The 23,753-nt window shown below is 34.8% G+C and overlaps 1 protein-coding gene across 3 annotated transcripts in view; it reads left to right on the top strand.

Moving 5' to 3' along the window:
* NAV3 (neuron navigator 3) overlaps positions 1 to 23,753 on the top strand; it is a 351,526-nt gene that overhangs the window by 124,907 nt on the left and 202,866 nt on the right. For all 3 annotated transcript variants that reach the window (XM_027594099.2, XM_027594098.2, XM_027594097.2), the window contains exons 4-5: positions 3,790 to 3,862; positions 6,339 to 6,522. In XM_027594099.2, the coding sequence (XP_027449900.1) occupies positions 3,790 to 3,862; positions 6,339 to 6,522 (257 nt within the window). The remainder of the gene's footprint in view (positions 1 to 3,789; positions 3,863 to 6,338; positions 6,523 to 23,753) is intronic.

The following is a 23,753-nucleotide window of genomic DNA, read 5'->3' as shown; positions in this document are numbered from 1 at the left end:
GGAACTACTGAGGTCCAAAACTATGAACCAACCTCTATTGAATTTGTGTCTTTGATAAGGAAAACACACATAACAGTCCATTTTTATATGTATTTGAGCAAAACTGTCTTTTTGTTTAGCCATTGTGATAACAATAGATATTTTCATAGAATACAAAAGCCTCAAGGCTCAGTGTACCCAGAGATTTTCAAAGTTCTGAGTAGATGTTATTGACTGGTTTAGAACTTAAAAACTGGATGTGATTGGCTGGATTTAGAACTTAGAAACTTTGTTTTATTTTTGTTACAAAGTCAATATTTTTATATATTTTGTGTAGCCATGCTTAAGTTTAACAGGAAAAGAGAGGCAAAGTGGGTGCTCTAGACTAATAAAATGTAAGCCACAAATAGACCCAACAAATTGTGCATGACGTCGTTGTAGGCAAGTAAAAGTCCTGGGAGTGACTGTCCATGAGCTATGGATGTGACTATTACTTGAGCCATATGAGAAGTGTAGTGCCCACAGAACTGAGAATGAATTTCTCTGGATCACTGCTATGAGGGGATATATATAAAATACCACAGGCATAAAATGTAAAGTGCATGAATTATATAGTATCATGGTCATCCTAAACTCCTCACCTTCTCTTATATGCCATATCTTCCCATTAGATTTCTTCAACTTCTATCCAGAGTCTGGATCACCTTCACTGCGACCAGCATAGTCTAAAACACCATCATCATTCACTTAAGTACTTTCAACAGCCACCCATCAAGTTTCTGTACTTCTATCCTTGTATGCCTTTATTTTCAATAAAACAGGGGGCTGATCATTTTATTTTTATTTTTAATGGAAGTAAAACACACATAAAAGAGTGTAAAGTACTCTAATAGGAATTGAAGTAAAACAAACATAGAAAGTATATAAAGTACTCCAATCTTAAGTATGTAGCTGATTGATTTTTTAATATGTATATACCTGTGTAGTCACACTCAGATCAAAACAAAGGACACTTCCAGCAGGCCTCTTCCCCCCATACAATGTTCCAGACTATACCCTTCCAAACTTCATCACTATGCTATTATTTTCAGTGTTTACTTTTGTACATCTTGAATTTCATGGAAATTGGGGATAAAAAGTATAATACTTTGTTGGCTTCTTTTGCTCATCTTTATATGAGATCTTCTCTGGAAGTCAGTTGCTTAATCTGTAAAGAGAAAGGTAGACTGACACTGGGAGCTAAAATTTGAAAACAAACTGAAGTTCAGCCCCAACCCACAGTTCTGATTTTTTTTTTTTTTTTTGGTCTGGAGTCAGGCAGAGTAGTATATTTTTAAAAATCCCCAAGAGAATTGAACATATATGCTCTGAATCAAATGATCTCTCTCTTTCTTTCTCCCCCTACTCTCTTTCTCTCTCTGTAACTCTATTTCCCTCTCCTCCTCCCTCTCCCTCTTCCTCTGTCTCTCTCTCTGTCTCTCCCTGACCCCTCTACTCCTTTCCATATGGATGGATTGGCCACCACTCCTTTTTACCTCTATCCTTCCTTAAGTGTGCACTGAGCACCTATCAGATACCAGGCACCCTCTTAGGTTGCTGAAGCTACATGAGTAAACAAAACGTAGTCCCTATCTTCCTGGGGCTTGGTCTCAAAAAACCCATACCTGAATATGTAAACAAATATTGTTGTATATATTTTCAGTATTTTTTTCCCTACTCTATAGGGCCCTTTTATTTGCCCTTTCTAATTTATGGTGCATGCTGAGAGAGTTTTGTCTTTCATACCCACTCCAGACACCAGTTTATTTTGTAAATGGTTTAAACGGTAGCCAAAAAAATTATCTGAGAATCTTATTGTAGGTGCTATTTGTTAACCTTTTGTAGGTCTTATAGTGAATTAATATGTTTGTGTGTAATAAAAGTAACTGAAATTTAGGAAGTAACAGCCCATGAAGATTTTTCAGTAAATTATATATGTTTGGACCGGGAATCTTCTTATTTTCTGTGAAAAGTATATAATTGATAGGAAATTAACAGCATCAGGACTATTAGACAAACATTTAAAAATATTCAATTCAATTCTCTTAGCATTAGATCACAATTATTATTTGGTGTGTTTCTTTTACTTGTTTCTAATGGTCCTAAAACAAAGTTTAAAAGAACATTTTTTTAAAGATTTTGTTTATTTATTTGAGAGAGTGAGTGAGAGAGCACAAAAGCAGGGGCAGAGGGAGAGGGAGAAGCAGACTCCCCTGCTGAGCAGGGTGCCCAACGCAGGGCTCAATCCCAGGATCCTGAGATCACAACCTGAGCCAAAGGCAGATGCTTAACCTACTGAGCCACCCAGGTGCCCCTAAAAGGACATTTTCGATGAATACAGTAGAACATCCTGTTTTTCCCATTTCTTTTCTTTCCTCCTTATTTCCTTCCTTATACAGTCTTATTTCCTGGTAGCAAAGTGAAATGTAAAGAAAGGAAAGGATTTAAAATATACTTCAGCACCATAGCCTTACTGGATATTTAGATGCTGATGGGCAAAATAAGATTTGTTTGGTCATGTAATCAGTGACTTCCAATCTTTGTTTTTGGGTTTTATTTTTTCAGTAGAATAATTTCAATAAAACTTAACTTTTTTTTTAGTAACACTTACTTTGAAATAAATCAATAAGAATCATTTTTTCTCAAAGCAAATGTGTATACCTTAGCTGCAATCATTCTTAAGCAAAGAACATCTCATCGAATATTAATTTAGTTTTGCATAAAATTACATTGAAAAAGGAATATAAATAGTTGATCCATTTTATAAGGACAGATTTTTAATCCCTTTTTTTCTTTTCATTTTCTTTAAGAGACATTTTGACCTTGCTGTGAAGCTAAGCTAGAGGGGACATTGGCAGAACTTTCTATGTCCTTATGCATAGCTTTGGATGAGAATTTAATAGGACAGAAAACAATACCTTGCCAAGTATTAACTTTAAATCTTCTATTTACTGTAGAATTTCAAGATTTATGGAATACCAAAACAACCCAGGGAGATGACTCATAAAGAACTAGAACTTTCTAGTTTCCTACATTCTTTAAAAAAAAGTCTTAGCTGTTTAACTTTGCTGTATAATACCATAATCAATATTGAGATCAACCTATGAGTTAACATAAATCAATTATTTGGGTTTTTTGGTTTTTGTTTTTAACCTATCACTCTAAATGGTTACAAACTGGTAATCATATCAAAAATAACTTTAAAACCATGGCATCCCAATTTTAAATTATAAAGACAATACCTAAATTTAATTAGAGGAATGCATAACTGTTGAAGTCCAAATACATTTTTTAAAGTAAAGACTTAGCTATGGTTTAAGATGAAAATACACTTTCTTTCTTTCATGCTATATCAACCCTCTGGCATAATGACCAAATATTACTGGTTGAATCCCAATTACCCGCATCCTAACATTCTACAACTTGCATAAGCAACAGCCTCCTCCTGTCTGGATGCTTTCGTCGAGACTTAGTCGTGAAGCACAGAATCCAGTTTTATGTTAAGTAGGTGGGTTGCTAATCTGTGAGAATGCCATTCTTGATCAGGCCTTGATGAATTTTTTGTGAATACCAAACCGAACAAGGCAAGCTTTATATTCGTTCTGCAATTAGCCGAAATAATTCTAGTTAAACTCTGGTAAAGATCTCTAGTATGAAATGAATGTAAAGTATTCATTCTTTCTTTATCTTACTCTCTGGTTTCATTTTAGCTCATTTGTTTATTTAAAAATAACCCTCTAAGTTGCTTTTTCACTGCTTTTCATGTTACAGATTGAAAATGTTGATGTCTGCCTTAGTTTTCTAGCAGCCAGAGGAGTAAATGTTCAAGGTCTATCCGCTGAAGGTAAGAAAAGGCACAGTTGTCACCAATAACACCCAAGTTTGTGGGAAAAAAATTGTTTTTGTATTGCAGGAAATGTAAAGTGGGAGGACATAGCTTCTTAATACATGAAGTCAGGTTTCCAAAAATAGTAGAAACATAAATGCAATGCTTATTAATGTATGCTTTAATTATTTATATATGTTCCATATTTTGGCAAAACGGATATTTTCATGACTGAGTGTGTGGGAAAAGGGGAGATTAACAAAACATTTTTATGTTATCACCATGTATCGTATTTTTAGAGTCTTAAGTAGAGGGATGGATGGATACATAGATAATGCTGCATTATAGATACATGAAATTCAGGTAAAAATAGTATAATTAATCTGCAAATATTATTTTATGAATAACACATCAAATTGGTAGTCCTGGTTGAAATATTTGGTAAGTTTAAATAAGTCATCATGAGTTCTTAAATAATTAGCAGTTAAAATATTTAATAGCTGTCATATGTAAAAGCTTTAAAGTCATTAAAGATTTAAAAGATCATCACTATAATTAAAATACAGAAAAGTGGTAAAAGACTGAACTGGTTCTGTCTTTTTTTTTTTTATTTTTTTCTTTCACATTTATTTTTAGGAAAACTTTTCAAGTACTATAACAAAATCTAGTTGCTAAGGTTATGAAATAGCAAGTCCTTTGAGATCTGCAATAACCACCATTTTATTAGAATATTAATTTATATATTAAAATTCTGCTAGATACTGGTATATACTTTGACAATTTAGATTGGTTAATATTTCTACTGTAGTCATTTGCTCTGAATAGCCTTTCTCCCCGCAAGTACTAGAAATATTAGACAGGTCTAAGTTTTAAAAATTTTGCTGTCATTGGAAAAAGAGGAATTATGTGGCTTCTGAAATACTGTGAACATTTAGTAGAATTTTTTGAGTTTTCCCAATTTTTCTTCTGTATTCATTTTTTGTTTTAAATTTCCTTTGTCTTTTACACTTATATGATATGTTGTGTAATATGAAATTACACATTTGGGGGCCGAAAACTTTAGGTTCAAACCTAACTGATGGTTCTGCAACTTAGAATAAAAGTTGATAAAATTCCCCAGGAAAATATTTTACTTTTTCAGTGCTTAAAAGTAAGTTAAAAATGTTACCATTTGTTCATTTTATGTCTCTGTCTTCTCATATGACATCCTTTAGTAACAGAAACCCAATGATTTTCATTTATCTTCTAAAAGTATATGAATGCTCAAAATGGTTTTCTAAATTAATAAAATATACATAGTAAGAAAACAAGAAATTTTTAAAACCTTTAAGATCATCTAGGTTTACATGAGAACATTAATACTTTCTTACTGTAGCCTCATATCAATCAGACTAACTTCTATATTATGGCAACTGTGAGAAGTTTTGGGGAGGTGGTGAAACATCTCATTCTCATTTTAAATGAATAATTCCACTGCATACTTTGTGTGATGTCTATAAACCATCAGAGAGCAAGAAATCAGAATAGTTTGTTAATGTCCCTAAACTACAAAAAGGAGACATAAAACCTTGACATCACAGGAGGATGTATTTTTATTGTCAACAGCATGTTTTATTTAGAATATGATTACAGGTTTCATAGACTTATTTCAAGCTTTACTTCCATCTCTTCTCTGAATTTTATATAACTACAAGCAAAAGAAAACGAGGTTCAGATTGTAGCTTACTTTGGGTGTTTACCTTTTTATTCAGTATTAGAAAAATTTAGGAGCTCCATGTACTAGAACTAGGATTTACAGTTACATTTATTCAATTGGTGTCATGAATAAGCTGATCTTTATAATTTATTAATATGTAGTATGAGTCAAGAGAAAAAGTGGACCATTAAAAAATTAATACTTATAATGTCTACTTTTGGGAGATTACATATATAGTCATATATATAAATATATAAACATTTTAATAAATTGATTGCTAGGTGATTTAGGAGGGCTACTGTAAATCCAGTTGCCATTATAAGGTGCACCCACACCATCATTATTTATAATGTAGGACAACCAACATTTAAGTGGCTTTCTTTCTCCAGTTCATATCCATCACTGTGTTGGTAACAGCTGTGTATTTGTGAGGGAAGCAGAATGCTGAATCAAATGATTAGTGCAGGACAGAGAGCCCATCCATTTCCAGGAAGAAGCAAACTCTGGCAAAATTGCAGTTGAGGATCAGCAAAGACCATTGCTCGAACAACTTTTGTTCTACCTTCTTTCCCATTACTCTGTCCCTGAAGCTCCAGGCTATTTGGAAATGTTATCACGCTTCAGAAATTCAGATTTGCTTGAATCTGTGACTGTGAGACTTGAGGTGCATTTCTATCTTCACAGATTTGGTCTAAGAGAATGGCAACTGGAATTGCATTTGTAAAAAAATAAATAAATAAAAAGGAAAACCGCATTCATTTCATATGTTACTGTTTTTATATTTTCCCTTTGATACAGAAATAAGAAATGGAAACTTAAAAGCCATTCTAGGGCTGTTTTTCAGTTTGTCTCGCTACAAGCAGCAACAACACCATCAACAACAGTATTACCAGTCTCTGGTGGAGCTTCAGCAGCGAGTCAGCCACGCCTCCCCTCAGGCAGAAGCCAGTCAGGCCAAAACCCAACAAGATATGCAGTCCAGGTAAGGACAGGAAGCAGGGCATGTGTGTAAAATTAACTTGTCTGGATATAAATTGTTTTGTTTTTTTTTTTTTAACAACTTACTGTTTGTGAGATTGGAAAACATATTTATGTAGTTGCATCAGTGTTATGATGTAATTTGACCGATGTTATGGAAGTTAAGACCACTTTTTCTTTTGGTTGGATGAGCAGGCTTTATTAATTTAAGGTGAAATACTTGTGTTTGTTTCTAAAGATGATTGTGGTTTGTATCAAAGTGTGCGAAATGTCTTTCTTGTGAGTGACGTGGCACAATTGTTTCCTTCTGCAGATTATTTAGAATGTGCTATTGAGTATGTGTTCATCTAACTTGAGTCTGTTGGCACATCGTAGACACAGCCTGGGGTGGGGTGCTGACAAATCATGGCAACTTCCTTCCCTCTGCCCTTAGTGCTGTTTTCCAATTTGGAATTATATCAGTCAGGGTTCAACCAGAGAAGCAGAACCAGGAAGGGATTAAGAGATTTATTGTGAAGAATTGGTTTACATGATCTTGGGGACTTGCTAGGCAAGTCTGAAATCCTAAAGCCAGCCCAGCGGGAAGGGCAGGCTGAAACTCTCTCAGCATGAGCCAAAACTTTTATAATCAGGTAGAATTTCTTCTCTCAAGGAAGCCTTCATCTTGCCTTTAAGACCTTTCAAGTGGGGAATCAGACCTACCCAGATTATCTAGGATAAGCTCCCTTACTTAAAGTCAGCTGCTGTGGACTTTAACCACATCCACAAAATACTTTCTCAGCAGCACCTAGATTAGTGTTTGATTGAACATGGGACCCAATAAACCTAGCTAAGTTGACACATCAGAAAATGATCACAGAATGAAATGAAGTTAACAAGTTTCATGCATGCTGCTCATTTGTTCCTCACCAATGACCAGGATATTGGGTCATTTGCTCTATTGTGTAAATAGCTGATTGTTTTTCCTTGGGAGGGAGAATGTCCAATATGCAAATACTCATCATTTTTAAGAGTATATATACATATCAAACAGATGTAAATATTTAACTTTTTCCATCTTATAAGGCAAACCTGAAACCTGGTAACACTAAGTTTACCCTGAGTTTGTTTTTGGTATTTAGTATTGACTCACAAAGTTAGAGTAAAATTCCAAATTACATTCACATACCACCTTCCCCGCCCACCACGTATTGTCAATATTCAACAGTTCAGAAATCCCCTTTTCCTTCATCTGTCAAGCAGCGCTTTCTTCATATTAAGCAATACTTCTTTTCTCTGTGTGACCATGTAAACTCTATTTGCTTTGGTGGATTTGACTCACTAATGAATTATTAAGTCAATAAAGAAAAACTGTAATTTTATAAAAAAAATAGAGTATACTACATAGTTCAGGGAGTGATAAAAGATGTTTCTCATTACTCAGTAATGCAGATATGCTTTTGTTCTTAAAGCTCTTCCTGGCTTTTTGTGACGTAAGTGAAATTGTACAGAAGTCAAAGTGAAACAAAATTCTCTACAGGGGAAGTTCTTTGGATTTCTTTAAGAATGGAGGAAATAGATTTTGTAATTATTTATTTATTATTTGGGGGAGATGGTTGGTAGAAAGAGATGTAGATTTTGAAAACTGCCAGAAATAATATTTCCTAAAATTTGGCTTAAGTTATTTGAATGGACAAGAAGCAAGAATAGTAGCTGAAAAAACATAGGAAGTTAAGTGGTATTGTACAAAACATGTTAACTCTGGAAGTGATACAGAGTATCATTTGTCTTTACTTTACCTCATTCTATTTCTGTATCTGCCATGTGGAATTTCTTACCCAGAATTTCTCAGTGGTTATGACCCTTCTAGGGAGATTGTTTTTCTCATTCTTGCTGGATGTGCATGGCTGTTATGGAACAATATTTTATTTAAAAATATAAAGCCCTATGTAGTAGGCATGGTAATTTTATACCTTCATTGGAAGGTTTTGAAAAATATTCTTTTCACCAGTGTCCTTTAAGACTGAGGTAGACTCTTAAGGAATTTTTCTTGTGATAAATTTAATTACTTTTAATTGCTTTGTAGACTGATAATGAATTGATAATGTAGAGTACTTCCTGTATTAAATATAGTAGTTATGACCCTGATGTAGAGGGGCTACTTGTCTTTATTTTAACAGAATTTATTATCTGTCTTGGAGAATATTATATTTCAAACATTAGTACTTATTTCCATTTATATAGATTTGGTGTAGGGAAATAGCCTATGAATTAGAATTTATGTGGACTTACATACAACAATCAATGTATGTTAAGTATTTTTCAAAAGCCCATAGTGAGAATATACATAAGAAAGGATGTTTACTTTATGTCTATATAGTAAAACCAACATAATTAATAAAGAAAAAAATAACCCAGTGACACATTTATCTTCATTTGCTTGAGATGTGAGTCATAAATCATGATTTATGAAGACTTTCTGTTAATTCTAAAGCTCTTCCCAAGTAAATAGCTTAAATGACTGGTTGCTATATTATTCTGGATATTTAGCCAGAAAATATTCTTATATTTTTCTCTGTCAACTCATAAAAAATTTTAAGGACAAATGTTTTCAGTTCAATGAGCGTTTTGTTTTGTTCTTTTTATTTAAAATAAATTGGTGTAACTGTATATATTCCCACAATATTTATTTTATACATTAAGAATTTCTAACTTGGTTTTGCTATTTTGCAAATAACTCCAAATGTTTTCAGTCATTTGAAATATCTTTCATTTAAACAGACACTTAGACCTAAAGGTTAACAAGTACACAAGAGAGAAAATAAAACATGGATCAAGAGGAATAGAGTGTGGGTAACAAACTCTCCTTTTCTGGTTTCTCAGCTTTTTCTCCACTCTTGTGTATATATGTTTGTGGGTATGTAGGTGCATATACACGAGAACATACCTGCGTGTGTGTGTGTGTGTGTGTAAGTGTATGTGTCCTGTTCCAGTGTTAACTAGAATTCTAGTTATTCAAAGTTTGCCTCTGGAATCAAACTGCCTGCACTTGGATCTGAATTTCACCACTTCCTAATTGTGGGGCCTCAGGCAACTTGCCTGACCTCTCGGTGCTTCAGTGTTCTCATTTGTTAAAAGATAATAAAAAATGGCATCGATCTCATGAGGTTGTTTTTAGGTTCCCTGGAGTCACTACAATATAAAACACTTTGAACATACTGGGCACATGACACTCTCTGCTCAAAGCCTTGCAATGGTCTCAGAGAGCCCAGGCTTGCTCCCATCTTAGGAAATGTGCTCTTGCTGATTCCTTTGCTTGGAATACTCTGTCTGCTAGCTGCTTGGCTAAATCTCTTACCTGCTTCAAGTCTACAGCTCACATGTTACCTTCTCACTGACGCTTACCTTGACTAACACCATTTTAGCACTATAGGCTGCCCATGTCCACTCCTCACTGTACTTTGCCATACTTTTTCTTTTTCTTAGTTTAATCAACCTTTAATTTCAATGTACTTGTTTATTATATTCATTATTCATTATTGCCATTTCCCTGTAAAAGGTAGGCACTATTATTAGTACAGCAGTATTTTTTTATGTTTTATTTTATTATTATTTTTTTGATATATTTTAATCACTGGTATAGCCAAAGGGATAAGCACAGAACCTTACACACAGTTTTCAACAATTTCTTCTTAAAAAAATAATGTAAGAATTAACAAATCTGTGTTAAGACTGCTTCCAATTTTAAGTGGGAAGATGCATAGTTACAGTTGTAAGTAATTCATAGTGAAAATTGTGTGTATTTATAAAATTTGTAGAATAAAATAAATATGTTCTTGATTTGGGGGTGGTCATGATATTGAACTGCAGTGAGTTTCAAAATGGTATACAGTGGAGATTCTTATTATTATTACTGGAATTATCCACTTGTAGTATCTTTATTAAAATAAAACTGGAACTCAGATTCTAAATTTCTTAAATCCTTCACAGGGAATCCTTGGTTGTATCTGGAGTGATAAAGATTTGATTAATCAAGTCTTCAATTCTCAAAAATTTGAATATATTTAACATAAAAAATTAAATTTTCTCTGTCCATGATCTTTGGAAGGATTTCACATGAGTAAAGATTAAAGATCTTGCTGGGTTACATAATGTAAAACATCCTATTTGCATTTACTTAATATAAATAAAAACTAGTTCCTCATATTTTTTCTGGTTTTACTTTTTATTTTGAAAATGGTAGATAGGGCAGCAAGGTGGCTCAGTCAGTTAAGCATCTGACTCTTCGTTTCAGCTCAGGCCATGATCTTAGGGTTGTGAGATTGAGCCTCTAGTTGGGCTCCATGCTGTGTGTGGAGCCTGCTTAAAATTTTCTTTCTCCCTCTCCCTCTGCACCCCCCCATCATGTGTGTGTACACGCACACTCTCTTCCTCTAAAACGAAGGAAGGAAGGAAGGAAGGAAGGAAGGAAGGAGGAAAGGGAGGGAGGAAGGAAGAAAGAAACTTAAAAAAATAATAGATTAAAGCCCCTTTCTTCAACCAACTGGGAAAATATGAAAAATATTTTAATATAAAGTGCTAAAAATCTTTTTTAGGAGTTGAAATCATAGTTATTTTTTCTAAGTATTAACTAGGAGATGGGGAAGTATTATTTCTTATTCTAGAAAACAAAGTAGAAATGAATGCTATATCTTCCAACTCAAAATTCATTTGATCAGTAAATATGGTTTGAGCATTCAGGATATTTCTGCTAATCATACTTTTCCATGTGTTGAGTTTTGACAATGAAAGTTCTAGTTGACATCAAAGGTAACAGGAAGTTTAATTTCACCAAAATCTTACACAATGCCTGGCACATGAGACCAGCCAACAATGAGCAGAATGCATGTCATGAATGGATAATTTCCTGAGAATATCAGGTAAATCATTATAGTGAAAGAAAATTATATAATGAAAATTCATTTTTCTTATGTACCATTCAGTTATATATGAGGTGTAAGCATGACGGTATTTGTAAAAGATGATTTTTATTTCCTAAAAGCTTTACGGAAGAGAGGTTTTTCCTTAAAATGTAGACCTTTTAGCTTAATTGTTGTCCAGACTATTAAATAACTTTCCTTCCTGTTATTAAATAGTGAATTTTACCAACTCACAAATAGTGATTATTGAATTGCATGATCAATATTTTTATGTTTTATAAAAAGAAAACATGTAAAAATGAAAAGAAATTGACTATAAAGGTAGAGGCAGGTAAGAAATTGTGTAGGGCATAGAAACATGAAAGGCAGTGATGTCGATAAGTCTATAATAACAGCTATTTTGAGAATTTGGGAGATTATGATTTCCACAGATGATCATTTGCTCTTCTGCTTTTCATTTGTGGGAGAAAATCAAATATGCGTCCACTTGCAGTTTAGATGAACTTGCTCAGTTAGGACTCGCAAGTCAAACAGCAAAATCTGTGGACACATGTTCTTTGAATGACTTGTGCATTCCCTCTGCAGCCCCTTGCCAAGGTTCCCGTGACCCCTGCCACACACATTGCTCTTGGAACCCTCTTCCCATTAAGGATATTTGCCTTTCTCTTTTCCAGGAAACATCATTTCCTTCTGGGGGATTCGCTCAGAAACTGGGACGGTTTATAGCTTTTCAGCCTGGGGTTATAAATCTTGCAAAGTATATAAGGAAGTTTAATTTAAGATGACAGGAAGGCTCTGGTAATTTAAGCCCTTATGAACCTGGCTTCAATTAGTTTCTTAACTCAGCTCTGTGTTGTGGCCTATAGTGTGCTCTTCAAAAAAGTCAGTGAATCAATTAAACTTTAAACAAAACAAAACACAAAAGACGTTTATGATTTTTTTTTAAAGCAGGACTTTTTCTTTCCTAGAGAGAAATAATTGAAGGGAAAGAAATTACCCTTCAATTTTTGCCTGATTTAGGAAACCAACAGGGCATAATATTAAAAAAGCATATATATACAATATACACACTTTGCTTATATTCTGTGCTTTTATTTCACCATTTAAAAAGCTTGACAACTACTCATACTTCTGTTGTTATAGATGAAGCAGCATCTATATAGTCTTAGTTATTTTAGAGTCAGGCAGACATGGATTTAAAGTCTGCCTGCCAATTCCCAGTGGTGCGGCATTGGGCAAATGATTTTAACCTGTTTGAATACCAGTGTTCTTACCTCTACTATTGGAATGGAGATAACTTCCTCAAGAAGGTACTGAGAAGACCTCAGAGAGTAATTCATGTATAAAGTGCCCCCATAGCATAACACTTAGCATGTAATAGATACTCATCCCAGCTACTTTCACTTTACCTTCAACCCCCTTTAAGATCATATCACATGTATAATGAAATATATGGACCCATGTTAGAAACCTCAAGTCAGCTTCATCCCTGGTCCCGCCCTTCTCTCTTTCTCTGATCAGTTCTGTCCATTCCACTTCTAGCTTTTATTAAATATATAAAAGTAATGCAAAATAATAATGTCCTCATTATTAAAAATAACAGCCTAATGCTCAGACCTTTTCATGCCCGGTCTAGGTACACAGAGGTAACCCTTTAGTTATTTTAGTAGTATTAGTTATTTCCTTTAGTAGTTATTCCCATGTAGCCAAATAAAATACTTCTGCCTCTGGTTTTTATTCATTAATTTGATCATTATCTTTCGGTTCACACACTCCCCATCTCTCCCATGCCCCATTAATGTATTCAACAAGTATTGATTAAGCACTTAGTATGTTCTAGGCACTCTTCCAGGCACTAGAGATATAGTTGAGGACAAAAGAGATTAAGGAATTCTTGCCCTCTTGAAGCTTACATCCTAGTGATGGGAGACAATAAACTATTAAAATATGTATCACTAACTGGACAGCCGATGGTGGAGAAAAATAAACCAGAAAAGAAGGAAACACAATGTGTAGAAGCCATATTCCTGCAAATTTAAATAGGGTTCTGAGAAAGTCCTCAGTCTGATGATCTTGAGGAGAGGAGGTGAGAGAATTAGCAGTTGTGCTTATGTTGTGGGAGAGAATTTCAGGCTGTTGGAGACAAGAGCTGAGACCTTGAGTGGGGAGCCTGTCTGGTTTATTTTAAGAAGCGGAAATACCACAGTTAGGATGGATCAGAGGGAAGGAGGCAGGAGAAGAGTAAGATTAATTCAGACCAAGAGCAGGGAGACACTAATATGACCCTGTTGCTATTACAAGGATGTTGGATTTTACTCCAGGAGGGATGGGAAGTTACCATATACCATAGGAGGAACATAAACAGGTATAAAAAATCAAGGGGTCACTCTGGCTGCTCTGCTGGGAATAGATTGTAGTGGGGAAAAGGTGAAAACAAGGAGTCATGGAGAAAAGCTTGGAGTACCATACTGAAAGCGGAGAGAGAAAGGTCAGTTCGAAATATATTTTGAAGGCAATATCGGTAGAATTAGCCGCCAGACTTGCTGTGGGATTGGTAAACTGAGAGGAGACTCTTCCTTGGAAAGATGATGTTTCCATTTACTGAAAAGGGAAAGAATGTGGGAAGAGCGGGTTTGGTATGGAGAACGTCAAATATTTACTTATAGACATGTCAATTTTATGATGTCTACTAGGTAAATCCAAGTGGAAAGACTAAGAAGGCAATGGGAATTATAAGACTGGAGTTTAAGGGACAGGTGCAGGCTATAGACAAAAATTCTCAAGATACAAGCATATAGAAATAATAAAAACTATAAGACTAGAGATGATAAAGTCACCGAAAATCTGTGTATAGATGGGGAGAAGATGAGGACTTGGGTCAGGAGACCACCTGTGTTGAGACAATGGGTGATAGCAAGAACTCCTAGAGGAAACTCAAAAAAGGACAGCCTTTGGAGTCAGAAGAAAACCAGAACTTGTTTGCCTGGAGAGCAAGTGAAGGAAGAGTTCCAAGGAGAAGGGGGAGAGCAATAATAATTTATATGTAGCCTCAGTCACCATTCTAAGTACTTTATATACATATTCATTCTTTCATTCCTCACAGCAACCCTACGAGGTCGATATCACTAGTAATCCTGGTTTTCAAATTAAAAACAAAACAAAACAAAACAAAAAAACTGGAAATGGAAATGCCAGTTAGATTGCATGAAGTTTCCTGGTGACTAATCTGTAAATTTGATCCAGGCAATCTGGCTACAGAGTTTGTGTTTCTAACCATTATCTGCCAACCTTCAGGACTTAAGTGCATCAAATATTGCACATAAGTAGGGCGCTCACTGAGGTCTGACTTATGGATTTCATACTGGAGACTTTGATGAAAGCTACTCCAGTGGAGTAGTTGCTGTGGTAACTTGATTAGAATCTGTTCACTGGAAAACGGGAGAGAGGAATTAGAGGTGGTCAGTGGTATATGGACAGGTCTTTCTAGGAGGGCTACTAACATAGTTAAATTTCACTCTTTTTAGTTCTTTTATTGGTTAACTTTGTAACTTTATATAATGAAATGACATCTTTGTTTCTTTCTCAGTCAACTGTAGAACATCTCTTAGCATTCTGTATTATAAAATATGGCTATTAGCATTTCTATTTCTCCTCTCCCCCGTCTACTAACAATTTCCAACTTCTGTCATCTGCATTTTTTTAAAATTAAGCTTCATATGATTTATATTCTATTTTGTACGGACTGATTCCAAAAGCTTTCAAACCAACGGAGTGTTTATATAATGGCTATTAGAAATATGTTCTGCAGAATCAGGACATCTACTGTGATTCTTTCCTGTTCAAGGCCTTTCTTGAATGTCTATTGAAAGTTGATACTTGTTTGAATGCAATCATTCAATGATGCTTTAGAGGGCTCAGTCCAGGTATATTGGGGAACCCATCTATACCAGCATCATTTTTCTGGGATTATTCAGTTATTATAGTTAAAATTGCTTCTTGTTTGTTTGGATGGTTAATGAATTGGTTTATTTATATCTGGTCATAGAGTGGTCATTGGTAGTGACTGACAGGGATACTTAATCTCCTTTTTATAGTTCTTTCATTTTATCTGTAATTTCCTAGTCCAGCTTCCCTCCTTATTCTTCTAGACTGAAATCTTCCTCCATGTGTACACTAGGATGAAACTTCTCTTCCTATGTGTTCTCCATTAACTCTACTCCATTTATTTTCAGTTTTTCAAAGTCTGTTGAAGTCTCTTGTCTATTGATGTCTCTTGTCCTCTATCCTGTTATTCTTGCTATTGTGAACTTGAACCTTAATCATTCCCTTTTCAACATGTTAATGACGTCACATTAGGAAAAAGAGAATAACGTGAATTTGTCTCAGAAGGCATGGGCAGAATCATTTTTGGTTCTGATAACTTCCTTTTCTTCTTTAAAAAAATAAAAATCAATTAACTGAACCTAATTTCTCCAGGTATAAAATAAAAATATCGTAATTATACTCTAGCTTTTTAATGGAATTGGGAGAATATATTATACATTTTAAAAGTATTTGACTACTAATTTAGAAGTTAAGACTTGTGCTTTTTGACATAAATGTCTATGTAAACAATGGTTAGTCAGTGTTTCATAATTTGCTCTTAAAACAACGAAAATGTGATTTGTGTATCATTACAATGACTCAGGAAACTAATACATTTTATGAATATTGTCTCCCAAGCACTAGACATTGTTGGGCTCTATTTAGTTTTTAGTATTGATGGTGCACTTTCTTCTCAAATAGAGCACTGACAATGTAGACTTGATTTTTATACCTCTGATCTTATGCCATATGAAATTACTTTATATTAATCTGTTTTCTACTAAAGACTGCATTCCACTTACTGACTTAACAATAGAAAATGCAACTGTTACATTAACTATAATAATCATGTCAGTATGACCACTGAACTATTTTCTTGTGGTCAGAGCTACATAGAAAACCAAATAACAATCAGGGGATGACAGGGTGAGCACAGAATTGGATTTTGGGGACTTGTATCATTTCTGCAGCTGAGATAGTCTTGCCTATGAGACTTTAACCATTGGTCTAGGGTCTCTCTTCATCATAAAGCACACTGTCAACATTTGCTTCTTAGCATTCTATTTCCTGAGCTTCCACTTCTGACAACCCCCACAGTCTGTCCCTTTCTGATTGACTTCTCAGTCTGAAAAGATGTGTAAACAAAATCAGCCTGCCCTTCCTGGCAGACCCTAGGCCAAAGCTCACCATCAGAGATGTTTTGAGACCCCAGCCACTCCTTATTAACACAAAATTGAATGCATTGATGATTACATTTGCTTTGCAATAAATTGAGAATAGTCCAATTATAAGGACTCTATAAAATGGATTTTTTCATAGACCTTCAAACACTGTATAGACATGCATTTATATAATTACTTTATAAGTATAATAATTAAAGGCCATTTTCAGGAACATGTGTACTAAGAAATAGTTGTTAACATATTTTGTGCTTACTACAACACTTTTTGTCTTTAGAAGTACTAAATAATTCAGACTTTTCACTAATCAGGATAGTCTTTACCAAAGCTTGTTTAAATTTTTAGCTTAACAAAACAGCTTTGTCTACTGGTATTCAGGGTCCAGGTGTGTTATGTATGTATGTATGTATGTATTTTGGTGGTTGCAGTAAAATGATCTTTTGGAATGGAGCACTCAATTTATTGTGATACAATTTTACTCAGAAAATTGTAAATTGAAAAAAATCCATGGAGCAGTGTAATGCTTTGAGCTATGTGTAAGTAAAAGCATTGTTAGAAAATTTCATTTATGGTAGGATTGTGAGAGAAATATGAGCCTGGTTTCCTGAGTTGCCCTTTATCTTGAAGTTCTGCATTCCTAAAAGAGCATGAGACTTTGATGCAGTAATATCTTATGCAGGCATCTCCCTCTTTAGTTACTGTTTTGAGATCCCACAAAAACAGACCATGCAGGTGGCCTTATTAACTGTCAGTTGAAATTTAAGATAACACAGAGGTTATAATATATTTACATACCATATTTCACTAATGGGATAAGTTATCACAGTAACCTGTCTCACATATAATCAGGATGATATTTCAGCCACCCAGCTACTAAAAAGAAACACATGTGGATGAAAGCTAAGTTTCTGACTCATTTATGGATTAGGCAATAACTGTTTTCAGTGAAGTCTCAGCAAAATTTAAGTATAGGGACAGAGTATTTTTATCACATACTCTGATGAACATATTGCTGTTGCAAAATATCTTAAATATTTTTGAAGGAACATATTTGGTTTTGAGGTGCAAAAGATATTTTTGCAGAAGTGGTTGAACACCTCCCTCTTTCTTAGAGCTATTAGCATGCCAGTTATCGTTTTATAACATGGCACAAGGATCCTACAAAGGGGAAAATCTTTATATTCAAGGAAGAATTTGGTTCAGAGAATTCTTTGGATCTTAATTCTGAATGTATGATTTTATATCTACTCTTAGCAATTATAGGATATACAAGGAAATATATTTCAATCTATCTCAGTCTTAAAATGTTAGTGGATGTGCTTTACTATCTTTAAAACTTGTTACTTTGTTGTATTTGTTATTTTGTCTAAACATCTTTTAAGACTTTCCTCCCATATACTTAAGTATAGTATGTGTTGGGTAACCTCTTCCTAATTTTCTCTCAAGCTATTTTCAGTGTATTTGGGAGGAGATAATTTCTACCTTTTTAACATGGTACCAATAAAAGTACAATTGAGATGTATAAATTGTCCACATAGCCAAGAAATTTTTTTTAAATATTTATTTATTCATGAGAGACAGAGGGAGAGAGAGGGGGGGAGAGAGAGAGAGAGAAGCAGAGGGAGAAGCAGGCTCCCAAGGAGCAGGGAGCCCGATGTGGGACTCGATCCCAGGACCCTGGGATCATGACCTGAGCCGAAGGCAGACGCTTAACCATCTGAGCCACCCAGGTGCCCCACCAAGAAATTTTTTACCTCCTATTTTGTGATTTCTTTGTATTCCTCCTTGGTTCCTTGAGAATAGTGCTGTTAAAAGGATGAATGCGATGTTATGATTAAGCATGTTTTTCTCTTTCTTTGGGAATCAAAAGCACTAAATGTCTGACTGTAGAGGGATTCTGTGTAGGGTTTTCTACTCATAACATGTTTGTGTGACTCTAACACTTACTGGTAAATGGACAAGGGAAGAATGAAGGGTGTTCTAAATGATTTTCTATTACAATTTCTTAAATAAGATGATGAGTTAAAAGAACCTACATAAACGAAAAATTGCCTTTAGATTCTATCTTGTTCTGATAAACATGGTTTATTCAATTATACTTGTATTAAGTACATACACTTTAAGAATAACTATTTTGTGCCTCATTTTTATGTTTTGATGAGTCAGTCACTGTGCAGTCAATGAGTACCATATGGAAATGAAATGAAATATTTTAATGAAAGGCTATATTGTTCCTAATGATTCTTCATATATTATATTAGAGCCCAGTGTTCTTTTCATCAGTGATTTGAAAGTTCAGCTGTGACCTTTCAACAAATAAAGATCCAGCCCCCACTGTGTGCCAAGAATTATGCTAGATGTTTGGTTGAGATATGGTGATGTTTTTACCATTCAAATTGCTGACAATGTAATAGAAGACATAGATACTTAAACAGATAGTTCAATCAGGTATGCTAACTAATCCAACAGAGTTACCCAGGGACCGCAGTTAGAGGAAAGAGCCCAGATGAGGGCACTGATGAATTAAATGCCATTTATATTCAGGAAATTCTAAGTATTTGGACAAGGAAAGAGCGTAAGTAGAAGTGTGTTCTGAGTATCCATTGCTGGTTCAAAAAAATATCCCAGATACAGTTATGCAAAACAGTTACCATTTGATTTTATTCATGGATTTTGTGAGCCTCGGAGTCAGACAGGGCCCAGCTGGAAATGGCTTGTTTCTGTGTTTGGGACTTCTACAGGGGAGGGTGGAGCGGCTGAGGTGTCACAAACTTCTGGGAGGCAAAATATGTATGGCTAGAGAATCCATTAACATGGTGACTTTTTCCCTCAATGTGTCTGGCAGCTTAGCTGGCATAGCGACTACACAAAGTTTCTCCAACATGGCAGTCACAAGAACATTGTCCTTCTTACATGGTGACCTACTGGTTGATGGGATGAGAAGCCCACCCAGATTCAAGGAGAGTATGAGTGGAACAAAGATTTCACCTCTTAATGAAAGGAGTGTTAAGGAATTTTTGATAGCTCTATGTTTAAATTGCCACAGGGTATTATGAGAGATAAGACTAGAGAAGTAGGCCAAGGTCAAGTTATGGAGGCTTTGGATGTTATGTCTAGGAGCTGGGACTCGTTTCTTGAACGTAAATGACAATTGTCTTGGAGATTTTTTTAGCAGAAGAAAAATGTTGCCATTTATAACTTAGGAACACAACCTTGGTGACAGGGTAGAGGAAAGATGTGCTTTGGGGAGAGGAGAGGGAAGGGCACTGCAGCTAAAATGGTTGGAAAGTGAATGGTGTAATGTTAATAGGCATGAGGTACTGACTAGGAAAATGGACTTGGGAACTGTTTGGGGATAAGGGTGAAAGAAAACATTACATTTGTTTTGTTTTTATTTATTTATTTTTTTTGACTCATTGGATAGTGATATATTTCAGTAAGAAAAACATGATGTAATAGTGGAAACAAATGAAAAGAAGGAGGTGGAGAGAAAAAAGTTCACCTTTGGCCTTCATGAATTTGATATTTCAGTGGGACTTCTAAATGGTGGTGTCTTGTGTGTGGCTCTGGAGCCCAGGAGAGAGGTCAGGGCCAGAGATATGGACATGGGAACATTGTTTAACCCTGTTTTTTTGATTGAAACAATAGAAGTGGAAGAGATTACTCAGGAAAAAGTGTAAAGGTGAGCTTTACAAGGGATGTCTCAGAGCAAAAGTCTGGCAACCACACTTACGGATAAAGTGAGCGAACAAGAGAATGTTCCTTTTGTTTGTTTTGCAATATATTCGTAGTTATGGTAGCTTGTTTGGTATTCTTCTTCAAGAAGAATACCGAAGAACACCAAATTGTTTTTGTTGTTGTTGAGGAATGACTCATTTTTTGAGACATTTTATCCTTGTCTTTCAAATTAGTTGTAAAATCTAGAGTACAAATCTAAAACAAAACTCTGGTTGAAATATTAAAGTAAATATACTATATTTTATAAGCATATAAAAATATATACATTTTATACAATATATTATACAACAAAAACATTCGTTAAAATCTGTATTTTGGATTATGTACAGTGTTGAGAATTACAGGTTCTGAAAGTCTCACCCTGTTCATGCTGCTTTGGGAGAGGTGTTTCATAGATGTCCTATTGGGACCTATAGGGATTCATACTGTTGAGTTCAGGAAACAAGAGGAATGAGTAGTATCCATGGTTGCTGGAGGGAGAAGGAGACTTCATTATCTTTGCTTTCAATAAATCATGGTCCCAAAGTAATTATAAATCTAGAGACTGAGCCAGAGTTAAAAGCTCAGCTGCTGTACTGAGAGGTCCATGCTTGTGGGATTTAGAGTAAGAACAGAGTAACCTCAGAAGTGATAGGTGAGAACCAATGGATGTGTTGGGAAGACTGAGCACAAGAGAGCAGAGGAATTATAGGGATTGAGAAATGTAGGAAGTTATGTTGTACTGAATTCACCAGTATATTTATAGAGCTTCCTGTGGGGGGTTAGTTCATTCAGAGACTCTCAAATGTACATCTGAATCCCTCTGAATTTTCTTTTTAACTGTTCAGCACTTATTTAAGCCAGACACCCTTCTAGTTGATTTACAGCTTAAGCCCCATAAAAACGTTGAGGTAGGTAAAGTTATCATCTTCATTTAAGAGGTGAGGAAACAGGGACAGAGAACAGCAACAGCAAAGCTGGGATTCAGGTAGAGCAGCCCAACTCTAAATTATGTGCTACAAACCAATATACTAGATTTTTACTACTGAAAATTTAGTTTAATAATGCATAGAAAAGAAAGTTTTAATGTACCACTTTTACACCCCTGCCTAATATTTTTATATTGCTTCTTTCAAGCTTGCAGTAAACTCAGTTTCCATTAAATATCAAATTACACTTTTAGAAAGGAGTTTGAATTCATATACAAGGTTTTAAGGGTTATACTTTTCACTGTGAAGCATAAACCATGCATGTGTAAATCTAATTTTTCCAAATTGAGTTTTTCTAGCACAGTGCCAGTACATATAGTCAATAAAAGTCTTTAATGATTAATTTGTTGATTATATCAATAAATATGTGCTTATTAGAATAAATAGAACACAAAACTGAATCAAGTTTTACAATACCTGTATCTGTCTGCCACTTCGAAAACCTTAGGGACGTGAAGTCAATTTCTTATTTATTAATTCATTCAACAGCCAAAGGTGTTTATGTACTTTATAAGAGAACCGTTACAATAAGATCACCAAATGATCTTTACTTTAGCTCCACTATAAAGGTGGGTTTACTCACTACTGAATATCCGTCCACCACTATCCATCCATCCTGTTACTTCATTCACTCTATGACTAGTGACATAATCTGGAAGTCGAGTCTTGATATTTTCTCATCAGATACTATACCAAGGATGTTCAGTCTCCTTTTCCTATTCTTCATCTATGTAACTATCCTGTGCAACTCAAGCCAGAGACCCAGGAGCCATCCAGAATTCTTCCCTCTTCTTCAGTTCTTACAGCTACCATTATAATTTCTCTCATTAATCATTTACTTCTATTTTCTCTACTTCTGTCTTCATGCAGACCCTCATCAAATGTTGCCTGAATTGTAGCAGTGATTTCCCTTTGGTCTCCTAAATGGGAAATTTGGTCTTACTAAATGTCCCTACCTCCTTCCTCCCCCAGTTCCTCCTCTACATATCTAAGAGAGGATCTCTTTAATCTGAGAATTTATCATTTATTCTGCAGTCAAAATTTTGGTATTCCCTACTGCATCAGGACAAGGCCCAATTCCATAGCAAGTTGTTGTGGCTCTCCAGGTTCTTGACTGGGCAAACAGTAGGTGTTGTAAGGATATTTGTAGAATGAATAAATAAGAAAAAATGTTTTTAATTATCATAATAATTAAACACAAATTGAGACAATTCAAATATCAACTGGTTTCAACTGAGATTTTTTTTAAAGGTTTTGTTTTTTTTTTAAGATTTTATTTATTTATTTGAGAGAGAGAATGAGAGATAGAAAGCATGAGAGGGAAGAGTGTCAGAGGGAGAAGCAGACTCCCTGCTGAGCAGGAAGCCCGATGTGAGACTGGATCCCGGGACTCCAGGATCATGACCTGAGCCGAAGGCAGTCACTTAACCAACTGAGCCACCCAGGTGCCCCCACAACTGAGATTTTTTTAAGAAGAAACTTGGAAGTAGCTAATGGAGATAAAGAATGATAGATTGTGTGAGGCTGAGATATTATGTTTTGGTGATTTTTTTTTATGTTTTGGTGATTTTTAATGATTCATGTGTGCTTTATGTCTGGGTCCAGTTTGGTTTTTAAGAATAAAAACTAAAGAATAAGATTATATAATTTTTACTTCTACATGGAAGTCCACTGCTAGAATAATTATAATAGAAATAGAATTTTCTACAAAAATCCTGTACAGAACCACTCACATCTTAATATTTTGATGAGACAATAAAGAAGAGATTTAAATAAGTTTTTGTTCTCATTCTAATTCTTTTGATTAATAAGGATTTCTTGAATCCTGGCCATGGATTTTGAAGCTACCACAGGGCTTAGTAGAAAAGAATTCTATGATTGATTGATTGATTGATTGATTAATCATCTGTGAAATGGGCATGGGAGAAGCCGGTTATAATTATTGTGCCATATTTCCTAGCCCTGATTAAATGTTGCTTAAAAATTCAAAAGATAGTGTTTACTTGGAAGATTTTTGAGGAGAATTGCTTAGATACTTCCAAATTGTCTTATTGCCGATTCTAGATTTCTGTATAAAGTGATCCATTGAATGAAATTATCTATCTGAACGCTAAAGAGTATCTTTTGAAGTAGACTTGTTTGGTACTGGGAGTTGCTATTTTGTAACAGTATTGAAATTATGATGATGATGATGATGATGATGTCATCGTCTTGGAAATATTCACAAATCCACAGGGCAATGAATTAATAGAAAAAGAAACATTAAAATATTGCAATTAGTAATCAGTTTGCAAGAAAATAATATAAGATAGTAGAACATAGCACAAACTATATAGAATCTAACAGACCAAATGTCAAATTTTATTA

The sequence above is a fragment of the Zalophus californianus genome, chromosome 9 (genome assembly GCF_009762305.2).
Source record: "Zalophus californianus isolate mZalCal1 chromosome 9, mZalCal1.pri.v2, whole genome shotgun sequence".
NCBI classification, from domain to species: Eukaryota; Metazoa; Chordata; class Mammalia; order Carnivora; family Otariidae; genus Zalophus; species Zalophus californianus.
Note: the sequence above shows the minus strand (reverse complement) of the source record. Positions and strands in the feature narration are given on the sequence as shown.